General features: G+C 35.5%; 1 protein-coding gene across 4 annotated transcripts in view; it reads left to right on the top strand.

The window, feature by feature from the left end:
• ST7 (suppression of tumorigenicity 7) overlaps window positions 1-18,519 on the top strand; it is a 320,239-nt gene that overhangs the window by 169,599 nt on the left and 132,121 nt on the right. For all 4 annotated transcript variants that reach the window (XM_074268213.1, XM_074268214.1, XM_074268216.1 and 1 more), the window contains one exon: window positions 4,845-4,927. In XM_074268213.1, coding sequence (XP_074124314.1) covers window positions 4,845-4,927 — 83 coding nt within the window. The remainder of the gene's footprint in view (window positions 1-4,844; window positions 4,928-18,519) is intronic.

The following is an 18,519-nucleotide window of genomic DNA, read 5'->3' as shown; positions in this document are numbered from 1 at the left end:
GATTTCTACCATGTTGGAAAGGCTCTTTTGAGTACAGATGCAGACAGACTGAGTCTATCTTCCATTAACTGAGCTAAATACAGAAAGCTCTTCACCAGTAGGCTAGCCAGTTGGCAATGGATTTTTTGGCAGTGGCAGTTTACGTAACAAAAATACAGAATGGTCCCCTTTCCAGTTCAACCTTCTTCTGCTCAGCAGTGATGGTGCCAGAATGGAAGCAAAGCAAGACAGAGGCCATTGAGAGACCTACAGTTTGAAGACCATCCATAGACTTTATTATCTGACTTGTTGGTACTATAAGTGAAACTAATGACTATGGGTGTGCATACTTCTTGAAGAAGTTAATTGTAATAGCCTTGAAGTTCTGAATGGATGAGAGGGTGACTCAAAAGCCTTTCTTTGAAAAAGCAAATAAAAGAATTGGAAGAATGCACCCTGGAATGTCTATTCTATTTAATTGAGCTTTACTCATATAGCCCTTCCTTCAAATTCTCATAGAATATTCCATAAATGATTTTCATGGAAAGCCAAACTTATCTGATCAAAATAACATTTTAGGGCAGCCTCTTCGTGCTACTTAGTGGAGAGAATACTGTCTCTGGAGTCAGTTTGGGGTTCAAATCTCACCCTGACATTTATAACATTTGTGACCCTGGAAAAGTCCCTCTTAATCTCCTTGGGACTTAGTTTCTTTATGTCTAATTGGCATTATATTGGATGGCTGCTGGAATCTCTTCTGGCTCTGGACCTGTGATTTTAGTGGAAATTGAAAATGACCCCTTCATTGTCAGGTTTCTGATAAATATTTGCTTTACAGACCTAGCTTTAGACTTTGCTTGTAGAGACCATTTTTCTAACTTCCTAAAAAATTCATAGCGGGTTTCCAAATTTTTTTGCAGTTTTTGTTGTTGTTGTTGTTAACATTTCAGTTGTCTCACCTCAAAATGAATGTAGGACTAGCAAGCCTTACATTTCCCTCCTTATAATAATGCCTCACCCTTTCTGCAATGCCTAAGAGACATTTAATTCACTTCTTGCCACACCTTTTAGCTTAATTGGTTTTCACTGATGACAGTACTTGGATTTGATTAGAAAAATGTGCCAGTATAGGCAGAAATGACTAACCTGTCTTTGGACAGCTTGCTGTAATGCTGTGGTTTCCAGGAGTACATTTTGCTTTCAAAGTAGTATTTGTCTTTATTTTCAGAGGCTTACATGATAAGAGTAGTAAATGGAAGAGCTCTGCTTGCAGTGCATGCCATGTTTATGGGCCTTAATACTGTATTTCCTGATTTTCTTCCATGCTTATAAAAGTGAGCCCTCCCATATTTTGGTAGTTGTGCACTTACCCTCTTCTCCTTTGTCTTTTACTTGCCCCTTTTGAATATTATTCTGTTTTTATTCACTCATCACTGTATCTTGCAAAAGTTATTTTCACCCACTAGTAAATCATATCCACTTAATTTGTCACCTCTAGCATACTTAATAATATATTTTTTACTCCATTATCTTTGGTCACTAGTAAAAACAAAAAATGTGTTGGGTTAAAGTTAAAATGACCTTTAATAAAATTCCAGAAATAGCCATTAAATAAACGATAACTTCTCCTTGGATAGTTATGTTTTTAGAATGTCATCTTGGATCAAATTAAAAGCATTGGCAAATTTGAAATATACTTTCTATTTCACTGTTATTTTTTTTTTAACTTCTACCAGGTTTTAAAAAGAAATTAGAAGAGCTTGAAAGAATGTATTCTTCACAAAATTGGGCTGTTTGGAATTATGTGTTTTTGTTGTTATGTTTTAATATATGAAAAGGTTTGGAAATCTAATTGAATTTTCAATTTTCCCTTTTGAAAATGGAGGTGTTATGTTTTCCACTTCCCAGTTTTCAGGGATTTTATCATACCTCCATTAATACTCAAAGATTATTATGAATGGCTTCTGTGACCATTTTAAGCTAATTCCTTAGGTGCCCTCAGCTGTAGGTCATTCAAGTCTGTATGTAGACTTGAAAAAACTAATTTACTTGAGTATTCTTTAAGTAAGTTCTCTCCCATTTCAGTGCAGCTTTTTTGTCCTTTCATCCCAGTGGAACACATGCAATTTTTCTTCAAAGAAATAGAAGCATGTATTAAAAGTGACTGCCTTTTAGTGTAATTGGTTAAAAGCTTTCTCCTTCCTTAATGAAAGGACTCAATTTACTTTTTTCTTTTCTTTATGCCTAATGCATTTCAATAACACTTCTGCGTATATATTGTGTCCCAGAAGTCTTCGTGCTGTTTGAAGCTATTAAAACTTAAGTTTTAAGATGCTAACTAATATTTAAAACTGTACCAAGACATTCTGTAACACCTTGTATTTATTAAACTAGCTCCCTGAAATATATATATAGGCAGGGCAGAGAAATTCAGGACTTTTTATTTAAATCCAAAAATATATCAATCCCATGAATAGGCAGATTCTTTCCTCAACCTTATCCATTCTTTTTGAAGAATAATGTGGATTGCTTTTTGCTCTTAATAGTAGCAGAATGTGCCAAAGTTAAAATAGACTAGATGATTGTTATTTTCATTTGGTTTCTGATGGATTCTTTTTGTTAGCTAAAATCAAGGGGAAGAAATAATGAAGAGCATTATCAGGACATAGTGATGATGATAAAATCAAAAGGAACACAGAGTTCTTGTGTTTTTTAATCCACCTCAGTCAATTTAAACGAAAAAAAAATTTTATCAGAAAACAAACTTTTTGGCTATCTATATCATCACCCCTTGGTTTACTGAGAGGATGCTACTATTTGGTCTGTCTTTTGTTTTACCTTGGCCTTAATAACTTTATTCCATGCTGGAGAAACTCCAGTTCATGGACTAGGTTTCGTTCTGACCATAGAATAAGTATCCAATCGTGACATTCCATTTATGTAATTGTAAAAAATGTAAAAAAATTGTAAAAAAAAATTATGAAAAAAGTAATTATAAAATGTAGCTTTTAAAATCTTTCTCAATAACAAAAAGATGAAGTTATTTCTAAATATAAGGTATTAACTTTGTCATTCACTTTCTTGTTCTCCCCTCTGCATGTTCTTTCTCCATTTTCATATCTTCTCTTTAAATTTAATATAATGGATAATGGAATTGTGTGTGTGTGTGTGTGTGTGTGTGTGTGTGTGTGTGCGTGCGCATGCATCATTATTATTTGCTGTAAATATGCAGTGTTTACTGAATTGAGTTTTGTTATCTATATTTAATTTGACAATATATGAATGGATTTTTTTTATTTAATGGATTCAAGTTCTTTTTTACACACACACACACACACAGATATACATATACATATATATACACACACATATAAACTTTTCTGGGACTATAATTCATAAACAGTGTTTCCCATTTAATTTCATTCCATCCACAATTGAGAATCAAAATCAGATTTCAAGAAATTCTGATTTAAGTTAATATCCATTGTAGTTTCAGCAACTTTATTTTTAAGATGCTACTAATAATAAAGTAGTAATATTCAAATATTTTGTGTTCACAGAATGTATACATGTACCTTCTCTTATTAATAATGTATAGAAAATTAATAATGTATGGAAAAATAGTATAGGAAGGAGTTAGGTGGTAGAATTTTGAGGATAGAGAGATATCCCCTTGTAATCAATGAAGAGATAAATTCCAGGTCCATAAAAATCCAACTACAAATCAGAAGCTCCAGACTTTAATTTCTTCTACTGAATGCTATCTTTAAAAATATTAATTTTTGGCAAGAGCTAATTGACCTGTCTCTCTTGTAACTCCAATGTGATCTTTCAGTGTCCTATAAATGCCTCCTCACCAATAGGCTGTGTTATGACCTTCCACTTATTTTGATACTAGAACATAAGGGTCTACTTTATTTCAGCTATTTCCTTGCTTTCTTTCTTTTTCTGTGTCCTTCCTGGCTGGTGCCCCAGAGCTGTTGGCCTATGCACCCTAGTTGTTTCTTTTTGTGTGTGCACATTGCTTAAAAATAGTAGAAAGATAAGTTAACAATTCAGGGCAATAAAAGGTTAATTTTTGAATAGCAAAATGTATAATTAAAATGACATAATATTATGCTAATAAAAATCTACTTTGGCATCATACCTCCTTTGAAAAGCAGTGTATAAATAGAAATCAATTCAGTAATTCAGATTGTTTTAGTAAATGTATTGGGTGAGCTGAAGAGTAGGAAAGAAATTGGTTATTAAGATAATTGTGGGAGGCTAAAGAGTAGGGAAGAAATTGATGAGCTAAAGTGTAGGAAAGAAGTTTGTTATTAAGATGATTGTGGGAAGAGTTTTGGGATAGAAGGTTGTATATTAGCACGGTTTATTTGATCCATAAAATAGGGCAGCCCAACTGTCCTATAAATAAGTTTTAGAATTTAACAATGAACATCCCATTTTTAACCTTCCTTTGGTTACCATGGGGATATAATATCTTAAGTCACTGTTCTTTCCTATTTTGTTTCTGTAGAATTTCTATCTTTGACTTTTTCAAGGGCTCAATCTGTTGGGTCAACTAATATATAGGTATGTCTTTTCTGAATTTTATTGACAATTGAGTATCTTGCTTGTTTCCATATTCAGTTGTAACCATGATAGAAAATGTTCTAACAAGGTTAGTGTTTGGAGCCAGAGCTAACAGTTATCGTTTTTTGGCTTAAGATTTGTGATTGAAAACATTGTATATTATTCTCCCTCTTCCCACAATGAGTGTTCTTCTACATATTAGATATTTCATATTATTTGGACTGAAAAAATAGAAGAGAGTCATTGATATTCATATTTCTTTTTTTTCTCTGTCTTTTTTCCTCCTTCAGTGAGTATGTTTTTGAATACGTTAACACCGAAGTTCTACGTTGCCCTGACAGGCACTTCCTCACTAATCTCAGGACTTATTTTGGTAAGTACTAGAAATATTATTTTCATTTTAAACTTTTATTTGTTACAAAATAGAGTAATGAACATGAAAAGGAGTATTATGTCAAGATTTGTTGGGATATTTTAAGTTCTTTTATACTCATTTTCCTGTTATGATAGGAAAATAGTAAAATGTTGAAATAGTTGGCTGCAACTATTTCTGTGGTCTTTTCCAATTGTAAGAGTCTATAGATGTACTTTATCTGAACAGTTTTAACAGATGTGGCTCAGCAACTGAGATAAATTATAAGATATGGATTAATTTTTGAAGAAACTTAAAGTTCTAGAAGAAATGTGCAAAGTCAGATGAAATAGTGATTGTAATGTTGTAAGGAATCAAGGTTGGTCTGACAAGTATTTCCATGACCTAACATACTTTTAAGTCTGGAAGGGGCTTTTAGAATAGAGAAAATTATTTTTTCTTATTTTCAGTAATTTACTTTCATATCAGTATGACTAGTAATTTTTAAATTTGCATTAATGATATACCTCTGTTTTTTGAAAACTAGAATTATTGTTTTTCAGTTGTCTGATTTTTTTTTGGCAAAGGTACTAAAGTGGTTTGCCTTTTTTTTTTTTTTTTTCTCTAGTTGATTAAGGCAAACAGAAATCAAGTGACTTGTTTAAGATCACATAGCTAATGAGTGTCTGAGGCAGTATTTGAACTCAAATTTCCTAATTTGAGTCTCAGCTTGCTATCTACTGAGTCACTTCCCCCCTCTGGGGAATTAGGGAAATAGTTTTACCAACATTGAGGAATTGCTTGGTGGTTCTAGCAGTGGAATAATCGAAATGAGGTAGCTGTGTTTAATGAGCTAGTGTGGTTCAATAGAAAGCTGGTTTTGAGGTCTTGAAGACCTGAATTCAAATCCAGGGCTTAGACACCTACTAGCTATTCACCACCAGTAGGAGAAAGGGATTGCTCTAATTTAGGATTTATTGTAGAGAAGGAGAAGAAAGCCAGGCATACTCTGAGGTGCCTCATTAGTCTGGGGAGAGATTTCAAACTGTTCAGAGGAAGAATAGGGTAGGGTCATATAGATTAAAGTTCTGTAGGGATAGTCAACACTATTTATTCCTGTAAAGGATGGGAAACCTTAAAAGAAATTCTAAAGACACAAATAGACATGATTCCTTTTTGGGGGTGAAAAAGGAGAGTTGTTCCAAAGCTTGTTATGAAACTATAAAAGATTTTAAGTAAAGCAGAGGATCAGTACAAAAATGTGACTTGGTCCTGTAATATTAGTGCCAAGAATACTTAGAGCTCAATCTTAGCTGAAGCTAAGCTCAACAAAATGGTTTAGAAAAAACTATATGGGCAGGGTATAGCTAGATGGCACAGTGGAAGCGGGTAGAGCACTGGTGCTGGAGTCGGGAGGAGTTTAAATCTGGCCTCATATACTTGACATTTAAATTAGCTGTGGCAAGTCACTTAACCCCAATTGCCCCCTTCCCCCCCAAAAAAAAAAACTACATCGGGGAAAAGAGAACAACATTCTATATGTAAGATAATGGGGAAGGGTAAGGTCACTGCTAGAGGTGGATGGAAGTCATATTTTAAATGATGGAAAGAAGGCAGAATTGCTTTTCCCTGACAAAAATAATGATCCTTTAACTGAAATAGAATAAAAATGGCCAATTTTTACTAATCTTCCACATGAGTTTTTCTGAGTCCAGACTGCCAGGTCCAGGTCAGCTGCATTTATGACAGTGAAAGAATTTGTGGTAGGTATTATGACTGAACCACTCGGGGTGATGGCTGAAAGATCTGGTAGTATAGGCAAAGGGCAAATGTCCTTAGACAGAAAGAAAGAACAGTGAACAAAGTTGGCAGACCACAACTTAGTGAACTTGCTTTGAATCCTGATGAGATGTTAGAATGTGTTGCAGAAGAGTCAGTCAGGTTAACAAGTACTTATTAAAAGCATCTAATGTTTTCCAATCACTGTGCTAGAGACAGGGGAGACAAATATACTTACATGTGCCAAATAGAGGGAAATAATGAATCTGTTGAAGTGGTATTCCTTTGCATTCTAACATTTACATAACTTTTTTATAAACTTTATAAATTAAACTTTTTATAAATTTTAAAAATTGCCCTTATAAGTTAGGGTAAGTGGTTCTAATCCAATGGAAATATGCAATATAAATTAAAATATTATGGTAACTTAAAGGGATTGATTATTTATGCTTCTCAGGCTCTAGCTATACCAAAAATAAATAGTTCTTACATACAAGAAAATTCTATTCTAATAGGAGAGATAGTAAATATAGAATAAATGTAAACATAGATCAATATAAAGATAACATTTAAGTAAATACAAAGGAGTTTAATATGAGGTATTTTGAGAGTGAAAATAGAAAGCCACCTTGCCCCAAAGGAGGGGAAAAAAAAGTGGAACAGATGTCAAAGCAATATTGTAGAATCTTAGAGCTTAGAGGGGCCTTGGAAGCCACTTAGCCCAACCCCTTCATCTTCCAGATGTGGAAACTGAGGTCTAGGGAGCTTAAAGGAGTTCACCAAGGTCACTTAAATAATAAAGATCAGATGCTCTGATTTGGGAGGTAGGGCTCTTCCCACTGTATCAAGAATAAGGAAAAATGATCAATAGATTTGTTGTTCTCACAAGAGTTTAAAGAGGCGTATATTGTAGAATTAGACAGAGAAAGCATTTTGGTAAAACAGTTCTTAGACTCTGTGATTGTTTAGCACAATGTTTAGACATAGAGGATGGCCAGGTAGAAAAAGAGAAAACAGGTGAAAGACATAGGAGATCTCTGGATGGAGAAAAGAAATTTCAGATCTTTAATAATCAATTTATTATTATATCATGTTTTGGAAATTAACATTTTTTAAAAAGTGATTTTGTGAAAATTTTAATTTTTAATATGAATATACAAAACATTCACACAAATATAGTTATCAAAATTATGGACAGCATTTTTGTAGTGTTGCCTTTTAAAGTTCTTTGTATTCTCTGTATATCAAGATCTATTATTTTCTAAAACCAAAGAACATAGAAAAAATGAATGTTTTTCTTATGACAAGTTGAGTCATAATTTCATGCACCAAGGAGCCATTGATTGGAAAGAAAAGTTTATTTTATTTTTTCAAGTGGTGGTTCCTTCCTTGCTTTAAAGAACATTATATGACAAGCTTTAGCTAAGAATGTTTCTGCTGATTTTCTAATCTCTTCAATAAACTCTAGTTTGGACTGTATTATAGATGTACTCTGTAGAGGGCTTCCCAGAATACATAGCTTCTGGAAGAAAAATTGCAAGCCGTTCTCTTAATTCTCTGCCATTCTATCCATAGCTCATCATTTTTTTACTTTCTAAATGGTTGTTTTGAAATCAGATGTCAGACTTATGCTCTTGTCTCTCTAAATAAAGAATTTCCCTAGTCCATGAATATTGCTGTTCAGAGCTTGTTAGTTGCTGTATTGCCTTCTTAACATAACTGTTAGCTCCTGATGATTCACTCCAGTAGCACGCCTAGCTTCCAAAAAGTATCCTAATGATGCATTTGCCCTCCTAGCACCAGTGGAAAATAAAATGTACTCGGGGGAAAGGCTGAGTCCAATTGCAGATTTAGTTAGCCACCTTAATAAATATGCGGGCAGAATGAGTAAGTGGAGAAACATCAACACTGTCTCATTATTCATGGTACTTGTTTACAGAGAACCTTCCCATCATTTGGCTTTGTTTGCCCACACCACACCTTCCAGCCTGCACCTGGCCTCCTCTTCTGGCCTCTTTTATAAACCTCATCATGTGTGGTACCTTTAACGTGGATAGAGTTGAAGTAAAGCATCAGGTACCCCATCCACAGCTGTGTGTTCATAAAACACTTTGGTTTTGTTTATTGTCACCAGAAAGAGAACTATTCAATAACTACAACCAGGGTAGTCTACTTAGAGTCTGACTTTGTAGCCCCTATCTTCCCCCCCAAAAAAGAACACCATTGCCCTTGGGGAGTAAATTGATTTGCGGATGCTTCAGAGCGGAGAAGCAGGGAGAGGTGGGGATGGGAGAAAGTAGAAAAGGGAGTAGCTGTTGTAGAAACAAAATCTATCAGCCTGGCACACCTGCCTGAATACAAAATGTATTCAGTAGAGAGCTGCTTTGTTCTCCCAGATGTGTGTTCTTTTAAAAACAAGAAGCTCAGATATGAGTCATCCATTTAGGGCAGCTCAGTCTCATTGGTTGGGAACTGGCCCCAAATCAAAAATGGTAGTTTCAAAGCCAGATTCCTCCCTAACCACCGTTGTCCCATTATTGCAGATTCCAATGTACCGTTTTAAGTAGTTCTCTGCTTCTCAACTTTGAGTGGTCTCCTGTGCCAGCTGCCTTTCAGCTGGCACTACCCTCTCCTTACTCTGGCTCCCCATTCTCCCATCCTCCCAGCAACAGTCCTAAAAACAGCAGCTGTCATTGCCACCCTAACCTGCCAATTTAACCCTTTATTTATGTATGTGCCTACACAAGGATAAAACCTATTCTGCTGAGAGAATGGAACAGAAAGGAAAAGTCTGGTTGCCAGACTGCTGTTTCAAAGGGGGAAATTTGTAGTGTTGGTGGAGGTGGCAACAATGTGGGATAAAACACTTAAGCCGGGCACACCCCAGTGGTAGGTACAGTGCCTAGGCCTGGTGTCAGGAAGACCTGAGGTTAAATCCAACCTCATACACTTTCTAGCTTTATGACCAGGGTCAAGTCACTTATCCTCTGTCTCAGGTTCTTTATCTTTAATATAGGGATAATAGATTGTTGAGAGGATCAATTGAGGTGATAAGCTTAAGATACTCAGTATAGTGCCCAGTATATAGCAAGGACCATATAAATATTAGCCACAATTAATTAATTAATGATTGTTTTTAATGTGGTAGTTTAAGAGAAATTATGTAACTCATTGTATAGAGATATAATGCATAAAAGTACAAGTAGAAAAATTCATTACCTTTATAAATGTATGTATATACTACATACATACACACAAATGTATATGCACAGATTCATACATGTGTGAAACAAAGGAAAGTGGAGAATGGATATAAGAAAATTAGGGGAAGTGAGAATGATAAAGAAGAGAATCAGGAGAAAGCCTTTGGTCTGGGGGTAAAACTGAGCAGGTAGCTGGATTGGCAAGAACCAGGAAACGGGTAGGAGATAAGGTGGAGTCCTCATAGATTATGTTCCTTTGTTGTATTATCCACTGGAATGATGAGTTATATAAAGGAGACAGAAAAGCAAATATGATACTGTTTTTGAAACTGTCAAGGGGATTATATTTGCAAATTGCTAGGGTTTTAAACTCTAAAAATTATCTGATTAAACACAGCTCTTTTCATACTTAAAAAAAAAAGCCTTTTTAAAATGAGTAGGCCCTTTTTTGTCATAAGACTTTTCACATGGGCCATTAGGATAACTTAAAATATCTTCTTTAGTTTAGCACAGTTAGAATTTTTGATTACTGTCCATCACTTTCTGGAGCTTGCCAGATTCCAGCTAGTCTACAATCTTGGGGATGAGAAGAGGCTGGGGAAATTAGAGAAAAAAGGCTTATTTGGAGTCTTGGAGGCATTATGAACAAGACAGGGCATGTGAATTATAAAACAACTTGATTTTTGGCTCTAAAGAGAAAGAGTGAGAATCTGGGGAGGCCAGATGGCTGGGGAAGCTGCAGACAATGGGAGGGAACTGAAGAGCCTGCAGACTTATCAGATTACAGCTTCTCCCGTCCACCAGGAAAATTAATGCTCTCTGCAGGAATCAAAAGAGTCAGCTGTTCTGGGAGACTTGTCACTTGTAAGGATCTTATTGTGAAGATGAGAATTGGAATGTCTTGAGGGTAGTGGTTGGTCATGGAGTGAATGGAAGTAGCATTAAGAGACACTTAAGGAAAGGGACCAGTGAGAGCTAAGGGAGAAGGGAGCCCTTCATTCCTAACTGGCTGACTCTTCTTCCATTAGGGAGTTTGCTTCTCTGATATGGTAGAGTACCCATTTTTTCAGAGCAGGAAATTGAGACTTGCCAGAAAGGGAGGGACTTCCTTAAGTTAAATGAGAACTAGAATAAGGGTCCAGGCTTCCTTCTCAGTCCAAGACTTATTTCGAGGGGGTTGGACCAAATGATCTCTAATCTTCTAGCTCTAGCTCTGTGATCTGATGTATTTAGTAGTTTATTGAGCCAGACCAAAAAAAAAATAGCCTTCTAAGCAATAGGCCTAAAGAACTAGATGAGGAAAAAAAGGATGGCATTTGAAAAATAGTGATTTAATTTTTCTTTTTTTAAAAATAGGAATCTTTAAAATAGTTTCTAAAATGCTAAAGTGTGTTTTGTTTTGGTTTAGTAATCTAGAGCACATCTATGATACCTTGAACTAACAAGAATAGGTAGAACATATACTACATTATTTTGCATCATGTAAATCTATAATAATTAATGCTCTAATGGGAAAATTTTTGCTAGAAATTTCAGCTCTTGGGTCTTTGTAAAAACTTGTGTCATAAGCATGTCTTCTTATTGTCCTCTTTTCCTTCTTTCTGTCTTCTTCCATCTCTCTCTTTCTCTCCTTCTCCCCCTTCCCCCCAGAACCTTGGGCACCAGGTGGCTGGGAAGGAATAAGGAATCAGAGAACCCATTTTGGAGGAATAGATATGACCTCTTTTTAGGGAGCTGGGAACTGAGAATGGAACTGAGCCTTAACCCAGGAGACTTGGACCCACTCTATAGCTATCTTATATCTCTTAAAAAAAACTTCAAGGAATTAAAAAAAGCCCACAAACATGGGTTAAAAAGTCAGGGTTAAAAAGGGGAAAGTTGATTGTGAACTGCTATTTCTTATAATAACTTACATTTCTAAGTGAGTCCTTAGGGTTAAGTAAATGTGTTTCTTCCAGAACAGTCTTGTAAGGTAAGTTCCGCTAATAGTACCAAAAACAGCAATAAAAATTAATGTTGGCATTTCACATAATGCATTAAGGTTTGTAAGCACTTTATAAATAACATCTCATTTTAGCCTCGTAAATCATGGGAGTTAAGTACTATTATTGTTCCCCTTTTAGAGATGAGGGTTAAGTGACTTGCCCACACAACTAGTATCTGAAGCAGGCTTGATCCACTGTACTACCTAATACCTCATGCTATTATCCCTACTTGGTGATGAAGAAATGAGGCTCAGAGACTTATCCAGGGTCACCCAGCTAATTGGCATTCAAATCAAGACTTGAATCTAGGCCCTCCTGATCACAAATCCAGTCTGCTTCACTCTGCACTCTGTTGTCATTATCAGTTAACTGTTAACATTGAAGTTCCTGTCTGCTTCAAAAGCTTATCTACTTTTCATAGAGAATCTTCTATCCTTTCTGAAAGCTATTCACTCCCAGATACATTTTCACAGACTTACCCAGCTGGTGTCCCTGTGGCATTCTTTCCTGTTATGTGTTAGTGTTAGCTCATAGGACACTGAAGGGAAGTTTCATATTTCCCCTCTCATCGATCTCCAACATTCACTGTAATTATACTCACTGGAACACCATTATCATTCATTTTAGTTTTTAAGGAAGAAGTCATAGGATGGAGATCAACAATTTTGGGAGATGAGAATTATTTTAGTCTCTTGGGAGTAAATGGGAAGTTAATTACTCAGAAGGAAGTCCTGAAATATTTTTCTGCATGTACCAGGAAATATATTTGATACATAGAATTCTGGAAATAACATAGAAGTTAGAAAGATTTATTATATGAAGAACACAAAGTTCAAACGAGAGAGAAGAGGTCTGTAGTCACTATCAATAGCTAGGAAATATTCAGCCCATTTTAGGAATATCTGATCATATGGTTGCAAGCAGACCAATAGGATCTTAATAATGATCCCTTTTCTAGACTTGGTGATTTTCCTAAAGTAGAGAGTTTGATGAATGGTCAAGAATTGCTTCTTCTTCTTTTTTTTCTTCTTCGTTTTTTTTGTTTTTTGTTTTTTGTTTGTTTGTTTTGTTTTTTATTTTTTGCAGGCAATTGAGGTTAAGTGGCTTGCTTAGGATCACAAGGCTAGTTAAGTATCAAGTATCTGAACCCAAATTTGAACTTCATTCCTCCTGAGGGCCAATGCTGTATCCAATGTACTATCTAGCTGACCCAGGAACTGCTTCTCCTGGTAGGAAATATACTTTCATTCAAAATTTCAGTGACAGCCTTCAACCCTCGTCACTAGATTTTTTTTGTTTTTTTCAGTTGCTTTTAAGAGAAGCATATAATATTAATTGACAAAACACTGAATATAAGTTTCACTATCATAAAATCAAAACATTAAATAATATTCCAAAAAGATTTTTAAATTAAAAAACTAGCTACCAGGAGCATCAAAATTTCACAGCAACACAAAACACAAAAAAGTAAACTTTTTTGTTTTTGTTTTTAATTATAGCTTTTTATTGACAGAACATATGCATGAATAATTTTTCAACATTGACCCTTGCAACCACTTCTGCTCCAACTTTTCCCTTCCTTCCCTCCACCCCCTTTCCCCCCATGGCAGGCAGTCTCATACATGTTAAACTTGTTAAAGCATATCTAAAATACAATATATGTGTACATATTTATACAGTTCTCTTGTTGCACAAGAAAAATCTGATTTAGAAAGGTAAAAACCTGGAAAGAAAAACAAAAATGCAAGCAGTCCACACTCATTTCCCAGTGTTTTTTCGCTTAGTGTAGCTGTTCCTCACTGACCAATTGAAACTGATTTGGATCTTCTCATTGCCAAAGATAGCCACTTCCATCAGAATTGATCCTCATATAGTATTGTTGTTGAAATGCATAATGATCTCCTGGTTCTGCTCACTTCATTCAGCATCAGTTCACGTAAGTCTCTCCTGGCCTTTCTGAAATCTTTCTGCTGGTCATTTCTTAAAGAACAATAATATTCTATAGCATTCATATACCATAATTTACTCAGCCATTCTCCAAATTGATGGACATCCATTCATTTTCCAGTTTCTAGCTACTACGAAAAGGGCTGCCACAAACAAACAAAAACAAGTAAACTTTCAAATGAAACAGTTAAAAAGATTTAGTCTCATTTCTCTGTACTGCAGTCATTTCAGGTCTTTCTTTTACCACACAATGATGTTAAAGGCTTACCACTAGATTCTTTGCCTTCTCTGTCAAACACTACTGGAATGCATGCAGATCTATTTTTATTCCTTGGAATTTTTAACATTGTATCTGAATAGCATAGGAACATACAGAGGCATTATTAAAAGCGTTGTGCAGTTTCCCAAATGTGATCCAACTCAATATATTCCTTTTCCATTCTTGGTATAAATCATTGTCCACCTAAAGCACTTATCCAAGATGGACCTACTAATGCCCTGATTCAGTATCTCTATCCTACTGCAAGTTGCAATCTAGACAATATATGTTTTTTTTTTTTGTTTTTTTTTTTTTAATCCTCTTTGTTTTTCCCATGTGAATAGTTGAGCTAATCCCTCTCAAATGACTGGATTTCACTAAGGAATCTTCAGAGTGTTTTGAGCTTCAGTGTATTTAGTATAATGTCATCTACTAAAAGGAACATTTAAAGAAACTTATCAGCAATGGAAAATCCTTCTTGAACTTTGGGTAGAAACCCCACCCCCCAAATACCTATCAGACTTCCTATGTAAATATTTGTGATCTAGTTTAATTAGGAATTTGAAGGAAAGAGAGACACTGACCATATAAGGAACTTACTTAACTATTATTTATTGATATCACAAAAACATAGGTACATGATGAATATTATAAGTAAAAGTATTCTGACAAATGTTTAGCAGCTGGCTCTCTGAGAAAAATGTATTCATGATATACTTTTAAGTTAAATTTTAATTTCTAACATTTTCTTCATTACTTTCTTAAACCTAAAGTAGCACTATAAGAATGATTCAACCTGATTTGTAATTTTTCCTGATTTCCAAGGTATAAATATCTACAATTAAACAATTGACAACGTTCTTATAGAAGCTGACTAAAGGACCCTCCTAATTGTAGTCTTCTTGCTTGAGTGATTGGGTCCTGGATTCTGAGATAATAAATTGTATCACATGTAAACAAAGGAATTTACCAGGTATTCTCAGGATTGTGGATGGATACAAGTTTCTTAGAGACTCAGGTTTTTGAACTCAGGATTAAACAAGCTGCTTAATAATATTTTGTAAATAACAACACTTCTGAGTAAGCAAAAATCCATATTTTTATGGATTATAACTCATCATAAAGGAGTTAAAACTCACATGTGAATATATTATAAGCAATATATTATATATATATTATAAGCTCCTGTGTTGCTGTCATAAACTCTTGTATGTTTTGACATATATGGAGAAGATATATTATTTGAGGAGGCCTTTGACACTTGTTGGAGCTCAGTAAATAACAGACACAGTGGAACTTTATATTCTTTTTATCTTTTAGTGGGATTAGTATTTGAAGATAAGTTGGCTGAAAAAAAAAATTGTCTGGGAAGTCCTGTGCTCTTCTTGGATTTTCATCAATGAATTGTCTATGGAATTCTATTGCCTTCTTATTTTGATCATTAATACTCTCCATTTGTACATAGATGATTTTTATAAGGATCGTATAGTCATGGTAAAGTATTATTTGGGTCACTGGTTATTGATGTTAATTGTTTTAAAATACCTACCAGTTAGAATCTTTTGGAAATTTTCTTTTGCTTTGAGATTTAAAATATTTAAATTTGTCTTGCTTCTATCATAGATAAATATTCATTTAGCTTCATCCTTACATTTTTATTTTGTCAGATGCCATTGCCACTTTGTCTCATCTGGTAGATAGAGGGTAGACTGCAAATGTGATAGACTTAGCTTCACTGAGAAGCATAAATCACTGTTGAACAAAGGTCCTTGAGGTTTAAAATATAGATAGATAAATATAGATACCTATTTAAAAATAATTGGTGTCTTTGGATACCTACGTATTTTAAAACCATTATTCTGAGAAGTGGGGCAGGCATAGCTTTACCAGATCGACAAAGCATGTTCCAAGACACTAAAGATTGAGAGCCACTGTGGAACATTAGTAGATCTGTTCTGTGTCTCTCTTGTGTCCTCTATAGGAGATTGTAACCTCAGTCATCTTCTCTACCTCCTAAGTTTCCAACCTCTCATTTTCTATTGGTTCCTTTCCTGCTAACTTCATGCCCAAGCCTCCCTATTAAACAAACAAACGACAACCAAAAAAACAAAAACAACAACAACAAAAAAACAAGCCTTCATTAGAACCTGCCATCTCCTCGAGCTACCATTCCGTATCTCCTCTCCCTTTCACAGCCAAATTCCTTGAAAAAGTTGTCTTCACTTAATAATTCCATTGTTCCTTACATCTTTTTTGTGATTTGGCTTATGATGTGGTCACTATAATAAACCTGTTGCTTTCAAGGTACTGGTGCTCTCTTAGTTGCCAAAATCTAATGACCTTTTTGAAGACCTCACTCTTCTTGGGTTATCTGCTGCATTTGAGACTATTGATCACTTTTTTTCTTCTAGGTATCCTTTCTTTTCTGGGTCTTCATGATACTACTCTCTCCTGATTCTCCTCCTGCCTGCCTGACTGCTGCTTTGTCTCTTCTGCTAGAATACCAATCTGTATCTTGCTCCTAACTCTGGAAGTCTCCTACAGTTTTGTCCTAGTACACTTTTTCTCTTGGTTGCTTCATCAGCTCCCCAAGATTTAACTTCATCTTTATGTAGATGATTGACAGATCTGTATATCTAGCTCCAACATGTCTCCTGAGCTTTAGTCACATGCCACCAGTTGCCTGTTGGACAGTTCAAACTGAATGAAACATCTTCTGGGCTGGTCTTCCTCAGACCAGTCATCGGATAGTTTACCTTCGATATTGAAACAAAGTGAGATCTGTATAAATCACTTAATTGCTATCCAAAGGAAATTTAAGTATAGCAGGAAAAAGGTCCTCAGTAAGGATAGACACTGGGGACACCTCAGATTGATACACTGAGTGGAACTTCTCATCCTTTCCCAAAAAATCAAAGAGCTTATGAAGCTGCTTTGTACTCAGATGACTTGGGGATGCTATCAGCAGCCTTCATCCCTGAACCAACCAACTCTCTCAATCTGTACTTTCTAAGAAAAAACAGAAAAATGGAAATTTGTATGTAATTTGTATGAGTGCAGGGGTTAAGATATTTTCCCTTACCTTTCAAAATTAACTCAGCCAAACCTGGGTTCCCCCAAACCTTCCCCTCTTCCAATCTTTTCTATATCTATCAAAGGCCCCTCCGTCCTGCTAATCTCCACATAATTCTCAGCTCTTCACTTTACCTTTATCCCACATACCCTATCCTATACTAAATCTTGTTTTTACATTTACAATATCTCTCACATTCTTTCTACTCATACAGCTCAGGTTCTAATCATTCCTTACTTAGGTTATTGTAATGGCCTCCCAGTTGGTTCTTCACACTGTTGCTAAAGACATTTTCCTTGAATGCAGATCTCATCATATCACTCTTCTCCCTCAGTAAACTTCACTGGTTTTCCTGTTGATTCTAAGATAGAATATCAGTTCCTCAGTTTAGCTTTTTAAAGCCCTATCCAGTCGGGATCCCACTAGTCTCCTGGCCATTATTTCCTATCTTGTATTCTGATCTGGCCAGCCTGACATCTTTCTTCTTCACAGAAGACATGATTTCCATCTCCATGTCTTTGCATGGGTTCAGTATCTGGAATGCCTCACCTCTACCTCATGGAATCCTTCTCTTTCTTTGAGGCACAGCTCTAGCCCAGGTGATGATTTTCCTTCCCTTCCAAACTTCTTATCTAATTAATTTTTATTATTCTCTTTGTATTTGTTCTGTATGTGCACATACATAATTCTTGTTTCATGAGAATACAGCTTGCAGGTAGAGATTGTTTGTTTTGTATCCCTAGTGCCTGAGTGGCCAACACATAGGTGCCTGATAAATTCTTCTCTACTTGGCAGAGATGACAGGATTTAGAGCTGGATAGACTTTTGACGTCATTTTGTCATCCTGTTCCTTTGATATGATCCTTGCCTATAATTGTGGGCAAGACTCTATTCCTTATCACAGGAAAGTGCTAGATCATAATGATGATTCCCTACTTGGCAAAGATTACAGGATTTAGAATTGGAAGAACTTTTGACAAGACCAAGCATCAGAAAACTCCTGTGGCTTGGAGGAGTTGTATTTAGGAGACCAGGGTACACTGTCAGCAGCCTGAGCCTTTATTCCTGAGCTGAGCTTGTCAGCTCTTTTATTGGAGAAACTGGGGGAATGGGATAGAGACTAGTTCAACTTGCATGGGAGAAGGATTTAGAATATTACTTCTCCCTATCTCAAGCACATCATGCCCTAATTCAGATTAATTTTCTTTCCTCCAAACCCTCCCCTCTTCAGAACGTCTCCATTTTAGTCACAAAACATTTCAGTGTCTGCCAAGGACACTTTGACTGTCAGCGGTGGATAGAGTAGATTCAGAAGAGCTGAACTCAAATGTTGCTTTATGTACTTATTTAACCTCCCAGAACCTCGA

The sequence above is a fragment of the Sminthopsis crassicaudata genome, chromosome 5 (genome assembly GCF_048593235.1).
Source record: "Sminthopsis crassicaudata isolate SCR6 chromosome 5, ASM4859323v1, whole genome shotgun sequence".
NCBI classification, from domain to species: domain Eukaryota; kingdom Metazoa; phylum Chordata; class Mammalia; order Dasyuromorphia; family Dasyuridae; genus Sminthopsis; species Sminthopsis crassicaudata.
Note: the sequence above shows the minus strand (reverse complement) of the source record. Positions and strands in the feature narration are given on the sequence as shown.